The 9,394-nt window shown below is 44.3% G+C and overlaps 1 protein-coding gene across 4 annotated transcripts in view; it reads right to left on the bottom strand.

Moving 5' to 3' along the window:
• Positions 1–275: 275 nt before the first annotated feature.
• Positions 276–9,394, bottom strand: part of LOC122543374 (cytoplasmic dynein 1 intermediate chain 2-like) — a 48,329-nt gene continuing 39,210 nt past the window's right edge. For all 4 annotated transcript variants that reach the window (XM_043682022.1, XM_043682024.1, XM_043682023.1 and 1 more), the window contains 4 exons: positions 4,747–4,891; positions 4,167–4,307; positions 3,239–3,364; positions 276–2,177 (listed from right to left, as the gene is read on the bottom strand). In XM_043682022.1, the coding sequence (XP_043537957.1) occupies positions 2,064–2,177; positions 3,239–3,364; positions 4,167–4,307; positions 4,747–4,891 (526 nt within the window). In that variant the 3' untranslated portion in view covers positions 276–2,063. The remainder of the gene's footprint in view (positions 2,178–3,238; positions 3,365–4,166; positions 4,308–4,746; positions 4,892–9,394) is intronic.

Below are 9,394 nucleotides of genomic sequence, written 5' to 3'. Positions count from 1 at the left end.
CACTTTGTTAATGCTTCTGAGAGAAACTTGCTAGCAGTCTTGCTATGTAGAGACTGCTCAAGTTTTCCAATTGTGGACACAGGAGGATTCATCCAGGCCAGCAATGGAAATGCACTCTGCTGGCCTGTAGCAAAAAACAGGGATGATGTCTAGAAAATATAGGAACACATCAAGCGTAACATGCCATCTGCTGATCAACTGCTGTTCTGCAAGCTAAAAAACTTTTAAAATTAATAACTTCCAAAATTAATTTGAACTAAATATGCCTTCCTTTATGTCAAGCTCATCAGAAACTTCTTGAATACTCAATCTTATTGTATAATGTTTGGAATATTGACGACAGCAAACATTTTGATAAACAATTGATCCTCCTTTCTCATTGGCCTCACCATGATTATTATAAAGCCAGAAACATCCCAAGTGATCCCCATGCAATTCTTCAACATCATGTTTTAAACACAGTGAATAATCTATTTTTTGTCCATTATATCTGTGCAGTCCTCAGTATGACATCTGAAATCATTGTCTATTTTCATTAAATTTACGAAGTGAATTCCCATTTAAAAAAGCAAAGAAATGAACTAATCACCCAATTGTAAACCTTTCTTCCAATAGGTTTATAGGTTTCTGTAAGACAGTGCTCGTGCTCTTTGTTGTAAAATTCCTGCTGTAATACAAACAGTGTGAACTTTTATTGAGCAGAATTACCTATTACCATATTTACTGCCTCATTTCTTGCTTGCTACCATTTTCATAGGGGCCTCTTCAGGAGTCTTATTCTAATATCCTTGTCAGGGACCTATGACATGCAGGGGAATCCAGTGCAGGTTTTAAGCTGCCAATGGAAGTGTCCCAAGCACTTCCCACCCACTGGTACTCGGGTCTTTAGTGATCTAACCAGCAGTTCTAAAAGGGATCACTGCAAGCCACTCAGAAAAAGGTACATCCAAAAATGCGTGACCCAAAAGAGTCCTCCTCTGCCGTTAGCAGGACACTTCCTGCTTGGTCCCTTTGAGCAGCAACTAAGATCCCCAGCTCTCCAAATCAGTGAGCCTCCTGTGAGCCACAGTTAAAATCAAGCTACTTAGTCCATCTCGGAAGCCCTCCCAGCCACTTTTAGATAAACCCCCCTGACTTTACAAAGCCAAGCCTGTGAATAGGTCCGGGTCTGTAGCAGCAGTGCACCCTGCCTTATTTGGGGGTTTGATCTGGACTGCAGCTGGCTCAATTGCCTCTGCTCCTTTCACCACGCAGCCCATTCTTGAAACTCAGTTGTGTGATCATTTTGAGTCAGAAGATAGTTAAAGCAGGAGCAGAATGCACAACAATTCTAAAAATTCTAAACCACAAAGATCGAAATTTCTTAAAAAAAATCTAAACACTTGCTAATTACTTAGGAAATGTAAGGTGCTGACGTGATGATTAGCATCAGCATGTTAAGGACGTAATGTGAAATTGCGATATAGAAAGTGCTGTGAGTCGTCTATTTGCTGAACTATTCTTTATCACCCCTTCCCCATAGCTGAGACCCCTGTAGAGGGGCCATGAGCTGCAGAGGGAAATCAGTCAGCAGATCTTGAGGCCCAGCTGTCTTGCCAATGATTCAGTGATATGAAAGTGCTGTTAGGCTGGAATATCCTCAAGTATTGGTCTGAATGGTGAACCCAATAGTGTTGTAAACATAATGCTGGATGTGCTGCTTAATCTCAGTTCTCTACCCAAAAGCTATCACATGTGGCCATTCACTGCACCAAAGGTTATAAACTCCTGCTTTAGATTAATGAAACAGCAGCAGTAAGCATGGAGTTAATTGCTTCATAAATATAACTTACATGCAAGTTTTACACCCATATGCTACTGGGCACTAACTAGGCAACTACACGGGAAACTTTATTGTTACTGGTACAGTGTCCTGGAAAGCTAGTGTCACATGGGGCAAATTATATGATTCACCACTGCACTGTCTAGAACTTGGCAAGAGGGGGCAAAAAGAGAAGCCTATTTGAGCTAATTGATGCAGTTTCTTCCACTTAGAAGAATGCGACAAAATATCTATAATCAGCCTATGCAAGGAGACCTGCTGTTGCTTCTTCCTCGGCATCGTTTCCATTTGCTTTAAGGTCAACAAGCGTTTTTGCAAAGCTGGTCCATTCATCATTCCGGGGAACAGCAATTTGCTGCAAAGGGAAAACAAAAAGAGAAAGATGAGAACAATCAGGGCATTTCTGCAGTCATGCTGCTTTAATGTTTGCTGCACTTTATGATGAGCAGTTCACTCGAGTCACTGTGAACCAGCATCAGTTTTCCCAACCCATTTGTCTCCCACAGCACCACCTCGTGTAAATACAAACAGGCCAGTCAGCTTGTCAAGCCTGTGCCACCATTTAGTTAGATCACAGATGATCATCGACCTCAATGCCTCTTTCCCACAATACTTCCATATCTGTTGGAACAGAAATATGGAAAATAGGAGGTGGTCACCCAGCCCTTCGAGCCTGCTCTGCCCTTCAATATGATCATGGCTCATCAGCCAACTCAGTCCCCCATTCCTGCTTTCTCCCATGTCTCTCTGTGTGAAATTCCTATTGGATATAGTGAGATAGTTGAGCTCAAAGTGCTGCACTCCACACAAGGTTGGAACACATCTCAGAGATCAAAGATCTGAGGCACATAAATCAGTTTGAGTCAGCTCTATAACTACAGATGTGCAGAACAGTCTCAGTACAGCTGAGTGTGTACATTGCTAGGAAATGCTTGTTGTTTCCATTCTTACAATCTCACCTATATTTCTAACCCCCTTCAAGGTTAATGCAGAGTAGTTGTGTCTTGAATAATATTGTCCAACTTCCCACAATTGCTGAAGGTCCAATGAACCACCCAGCATGGGACTCCATCAGACAGATGAGGAATGTCTTTGGCTCGTTCCTTTGTCTGGGCTGAATTGATTCAGCTCAGCCAGATGTGACAATTTGCCTGGGAAAGCAGGGCTGGGGTGGTGGGAACCTGGGCCTGTAGCTGGGCAATGGTGGGCACAGGATTGCAGCCAGCTGTGACATCCACATGCCACTTCTTCTGACATCTCAGAATAAAATAAAATGGGCTCTTGCACCTGGCACTGGAAGTTGCCCAGTGCGCATGGGAGAGCACTGCAAATCTCAGGACAGATGACAAGAGTGGAAGTTTAAACATAACAAGTAGTACAATTTAGCTTGTGAAGCTTTCAACGCAAATTTCTTACCTCACCAACATCGTAAATCAACACTTGCCCTTCAGAATCACCCACAGCAATCTCTCGCCCTGACTGTGCCCAGCGTACACGATGCAATGCAGGGTTTCCCTCCATAGTGACACTTGCAGTTGGAACCTGCATATTGAAATGCAAGCAACTTGATTAAGGTCTGATCTCCAAGCAAAGAGGCATTTTTGATTCTCAAGTATAAAGCACTTTATGGATTCTTAGTGAAGCTAAGTGATAAGGATAATAAAATTTGGGAGAATGCTGACATACAACTTGGCTTAAATATTAACTCAGATTTTGTAGAAGAAACAGCCAGATTAATGTTGCCCCCCCGACCCTCGCCCCGACTAAAGGGGCTGCTCACACTAGGCTGCGTGAGTAATTCAATCTGTGAAACTTACTTGGTTCAGTTTCAGTTTCAACAGCTTCTTTATGACTTTCATCAGTAATGGAATGGCTTGGGGGATTGATTTTTTTGATATCTGCCCTTCATAGCGTCGTAACACTCAGCTTAGAGAAAAGACTCGGGATTTAATCGTCCTCAGGGGAGGTGATTGGCTTCACTGCAATAAAACCTCTGTCAGCTCGATGACCAGCGTCAATTATTTTTTGTCGCTTATTTCCTTGAGCAGGACACACATCTTCATCAAATAAAGGGACAACTACCTCCTATCCTCTGCTCCTGTTCTACAATTAATGCTGCCACCATTTGGTGCGCAACAGCATCCTGGTAAAACCTCTACCACCCTGTCTTCCCATCAATAGAGGCTCTTCACCCCATGTTGCAGGCTTCATTCAGCAAACAATGGAAAGCCAATCTGCAATTCACCACTGTGATGCTGAATGGTGCTTTGTCAACTAACACTATCAGTGTTAAAATCCAGGCCTCATTCAGTGAATCCGTTTACATCCAGTCTTTTTGACGTACCTCAGAGTCTTCATTCAGATTCCAGAGATCAAGCCGGCCCATTCCATCAACACAGGCAAAGAGTGCAGGGTGGATAGGAGACCACATGACATCAAACACATAGTCTGAACTGTCCTCAAAGGAATACAAGGACTTGTTACTCTACAAGAAAGAAAGACATTCTCATGATTTAACGAGCAAAGTAACACAAGATCAATGAGGGCTAATGTAATCCATTTTCTCTCCCCAGTTTCACATCTCCTGAAGTCATTGACCCTTCACAGAGATAGATTTCTAGCTGCTAGCTACCGCATTCCAGTGACCCTCAGCAGTGAGTGTTTTCAGGCTACGAAGGACCTCCCCATCATAGCAAGGTCAGTTACTGTTCCCACCCAAGATACACACAGCTCATGGCCTTTTAATAGAGTCACAACTGCTTTAGCCTTTCCTACTTCAACCCAGTTCAGCATAGACCAGACTGAACCAGAAACCTGACAGAGGGAGATATTTGATCCAAGTCATGAGGGATGAGTTCACATCAATATTGGTGTCAAAGTAATCATGGAAAATGATACATACGTCACAATCCATTTCGACCCACCTTAGTTGACCAGAGTTTGACAGTCCAGTCAAATGAAGAAGTGATAAAAAGATGAGAGAAGTCCACTGCCCCTGCTGCTGTGTGACAATGGACACCTGTCACAGGACCTTGATGTCCTTCAAACATGTCAATGATTCCAGCTTTACTGTAATTGAGAAGAGAAACAATCATGTTACAATTTGAAATGATTGACAAAATTGTGCTCTTGCTTTTACAGTCACAATTGCACTTGGAATTTGTTTTGGCTTCCTCTGGAGCTTTTTTCTGCTCTTTTCATTTCCCTCCTCTCTATCTCCGTGTGGGCTAAATTCCTAAGCATGTCCCAACAAACAGACTGTCAGGGTGCCCATTTGCATGACCTTCTGAGAGGCAACCTTTGACCTGAATGCCTCCATGTTTGCCATCCAATTTAGAACAGAAGGTGGCTTCTCAAAATTGGAGGTCCAGAGGACCTGGGGTACAGGCTAGCCAGCAGTCTCCGAGGGAGATGGCCACTGCTAATGGAGCTAGGAGAATACGCAGTGGAGGTGTTCACTGAACTGTTCAGCAATGCTAAAAACGAAGAATGACCAGTTAAGTGCATCTTCGCTGAGTGGAGTGCTTGTGGCTGTGGCCGTTGGAAGCAGGAAATCCTGTCAGGTATTGGAAAAATCCTGCCAGCTTCACTCATTTGCCCCCAAGTGGGCAGTTACATAGGGCTCAGGAGCAGGTCATATCGTCCTTTAATCTTGCTTTAACCGCTCTTCAATGAGACCATGACTGTTCAGATTGTGGCCTCAACTCCACTACCTTCTGACTCCATAAAAATCTGTGTAACCCAGCCTCTAGTATGTTCAATGTCCAGCCACCAGTGCTCTCTGGAAGAAAATTCCAAACTCAACTTTTTCTCAAAAGACAGGTTCCTCCTCTCAGGAACAAATCAAGTGAACCTTCTCTGAACTGCTTCTGAACTTATTACATCCTTCTCCAAATAAGGACACAGGACACCAAAACTATACATACAGTACTCACCATAGTAGCCTCACCAAGGCCCCGTACAACTGTAGCAAGACTCCCCTGCTATTATATTCCATTTGCCTTGCAATTAACAACAATATCCCTCTTGCCTTAACTGTCCCAAATGACTAATGGTTGCTGCTGGGTCACTGTAACCTGCCAATGACAAGATCACTTGGAGGCAGGATTTCACCAGGCAGCAACTTCATGTGTTATTTCCTCATTTTGTCCCTAGTGCAGTCTCCTTAACCCCTCTGGTGGAACTGGGGAAACTTCAACCTTATGACTCATCATCGCCTCAGTCTATAAATTTATTCTTTTATCTCAAATGCTCTTCCGGTCTCCCTGAAAGTATCTTTGCTGTAGCAGGGGCCTGGGTCAGGAGAAAAGGCAGTTGGGTAAGCTCACAGTGTGGACTATTGTCTCATTAGGAGTAAATGCAGCTCAATGAAACCCTGAAACTCCATCTTGAGATTGGATCTTTTTATGGTCAGAACGAGATCCAGAGTACTCATACCCGAGTGTGGAGCCAAAGCAAAATATTTCACAGGAAAGATGCAACTCCCATTGAATCGATTGAGTCATTTTACAAGTGTCAGTGTGCTACAAAATTTATCAGGGTGTGGGAAAACTGGGCCTTTATTTCAATAATGGAACCGCCACACACCCTGAAAACTTCCACTGTTCAAGGTGAAAAGAAAAGGGCCAACAAGTGACTGAACTCAAATTCTGACAGTCAAACAGAACATGGGCTGTTTTTGGATTCACCTTAAAATGATGAGCTTTTCTACCTGTTCAGTTCTACTTTTGCTCAAGAGCTTAATAAAATGACCATCAGTTTCAAATTACTATCCATTAGATAACATATCAGGAATACATGCAGAGATGTTTATCACACATAAAAGGCGCTACATAAATACAATGTAATGAAATGCCCCAAATGCTTCACTGGAGCACTACACGTGTGTCATGGGGAAAACGTCAGAAGCCATTAATAAAGACATCATAACAGGGCACTTAGATAACTTCAAGGCAGTCAGGCAGAGTCACCGTGGCTTTGCGAAAGGAATACCATCTTTAACCAATTTTTTTGGAGATGTTTGAAGAAATGATGTGTACCATGGATAAAGGGGAACCAGTGGGTGCACAGTCCAATGTAGGACACAGATGGCAAATGGTGGCGTGGGAAAGAGATGGCACTCAGTTGAGCTGGTACAGACGGGGGTGGGGGCAGTGTCTTTAGGTGAGACTAGGTGAGTCAGTACATACCAGGTCCTTGGTTGTTGTGGACCAGAATGCACAAGGCTTGGAAAAGGTGCAGAGAGGAGAGCTCAGAAAACAGATCAAATGTTTCATTGAGCTAACTCTTGTAAAAACAAACTTGTGCACAGTGCTCTAGCCAAACTATGTTCAAGGCAGATTCGGCTGTGGCTTTCAAAGAGGAATCAGATTTTTAAAAAAACTCTTTCATAGGATGTGGGCATCACTGGCAAAGGCAGCATTTATTGCCCATCTCTCATTGGCCTTGAGGTGGTGGTGATGAGCTGCCTTCTTGAAGTGCTTCAGTCCTTGAGATGTAGGTGAACCCACAATACTGCTACGGAGAGTGTTCCAGGAGTTTAACCTAGCAACGTCATGTTAAGTCAGGATGGAGTGTGGCTTGGAGTGGAACTTGCACTTGGTGGTGTTCCCATGTATCTGCTGCCCTTGTCCTTCTAGGTGTTGTTGTCTAGGTGAGTTACTGCAGTGCATCTTGTAGATGGTACACACTGCTGCTAAGGTGGTGGGTGGGGTGCCAAGCAAGTCAGCTGCTTAAGTCCTGGATGGCGCAAGATCGGACTCCCCTTCAACTTGGAAATTTATTGAATACATCTGTGGGTTTTCAGATTATCATAAGTACTGTGAAGTAAAAAATCAACCATCAGCACAAACACACAGAGGTGGCTATACAGTAAGGAGTTAAATTCAGACAAGTAGTAAAAGACAGTGGCTCAACAATAGGAAGTCAACACAGTCAGACTGCTACCATGGGACGATGGCCCCCAGAAAAGCCATGACCTGCCACTGCCCAATGCAATCAAATGACTGATCATCTAGTACGGTCCTACTGGAACTGGCCATTGTTACTATGATGAGTTCCTACTGAAGAGGGAAATGGTTCAGTCAAAGCTCTTCCCATTTGGGAATTGGTGACATTCCCATGTCACCTCCAAACAGCTGGCAGACCATTCAGAAACTATTCTGTACTGATCATTTTGTCCGGATGGAGCTTTTTTGCCAATGGATAATGCCTCATCATATTCATCGGAATGGTGTGTGAAATATACAGAGGAAGATTAACTATCAGACATGTGAAGAGTATGAACCACTGAAACAACATCTGGTGTGATGTTTGATATGAATCACCAGAAAGGGTTAATGTCGAAGGTGTATTGATTGCAGTGAGGAGGGTCAGCACAGCTCAGGCCTACAATCGACAGCAGCCAGACCAGCTGTCACAGTGAGATGGACCTGGGACTTTTGTAAGGGTTTCAGGCAGAAATGGCCAGAGGAACCTTCTAGGTGTCTGAGCGATGTTGGCTGTGACAAAAGGTCTTGCTGTGGAGAGCATCTTACTGAATCTTTTAGACATTTGCTGAACGCCGAGGCAAGTTTTTCACTAGGCAGTGGTGAGCTGCCAACTAAAAACAATTGGAGCTTGTTAAACCCTTTTTTTTGAACTGCACAACTGACATCATTAATATTCAGCATCCTAAATGATCAAACACACTGAACAAACAAGACCTTGTGAATTCTGGACGTGGAAGTCGGAGCAGGTACGTGCTGGATTCAGCTCACCAATTGCTCAGAAAGACCTCCATGTTGCTTAGGACCAAACAGAATCTCAGAGCATGATCCACACTAACCAATTGCACGCATGTCCACAGTCATTTGCATTCAAGACTTGTCAATCACTTACAGACATCAAACACCTCACAGATCCACTTGCAGGATACTAAAGCACAGGCCTACATTGCGGGGCTGCTCTCTTGTGCTTGCTCAGTTAGCACCTGGCTGCATACTTACAGCATCCCTGCTTTGCTTTGTCATGCTGTGCCAGTTAGCGCATTGGTGCATCAGCCAGAGCCCATGGCTCACAGTATTGCTGGATTGATGAGCTCTTTTGCGCAGATGGGGACAGACAGACAGGCTGCTGGTCAGTGAGGATCTGTCCTTGGACGTATGACACGCACTCAAACAAATGGCCGTGTTGGAACCAGGATGGGGACTGGTCCCCAGTCCACACAAAGGAGGGGTGGCAGCAATTAGTCAAGATGTCAGTCTGGGATACAGTCCTCACACAGTCCAGAGGATTAACAACGGTCAGTCGCCAGCCTGGAACACACAAACAGGAAGGCTGTCTGATTACAGTCCAGGGAGTAGATAGTGGTCAGTTCTGTCTAGCCAGCAGCAGTCACAGCAATCGCACACTATCAGTCAGGGAGCCGAGAGGACAGGGGAACGGTGTACTGTCAGACAGGGAGTTGAGAGGACAGGGGAACGGTGTACCATCAGTCAAAGAGCTGCAGGGACAGGGGAATGGTATACCGTCAGTCAGGGAGCTGTAGGAACAGGGGAATGGTGTACCGTCAGTCAGGGAGCTGAGAGGGCT

This window comes from Chiloscyllium plagiosum, chromosome 43 (genome assembly GCF_004010195.1).
Source record: "Chiloscyllium plagiosum isolate BGI_BamShark_2017 chromosome 43, ASM401019v2, whole genome shotgun sequence".
Lineage (NCBI taxonomy): Eukaryota > Metazoa > Chordata > Chondrichthyes > Orectolobiformes > Hemiscylliidae > Chiloscyllium > Chiloscyllium plagiosum.
The sequence above is the reverse complement of the archived record's forward strand: the minus strand, read 5'-3'. Positions and strand labels throughout refer to the sequence as shown.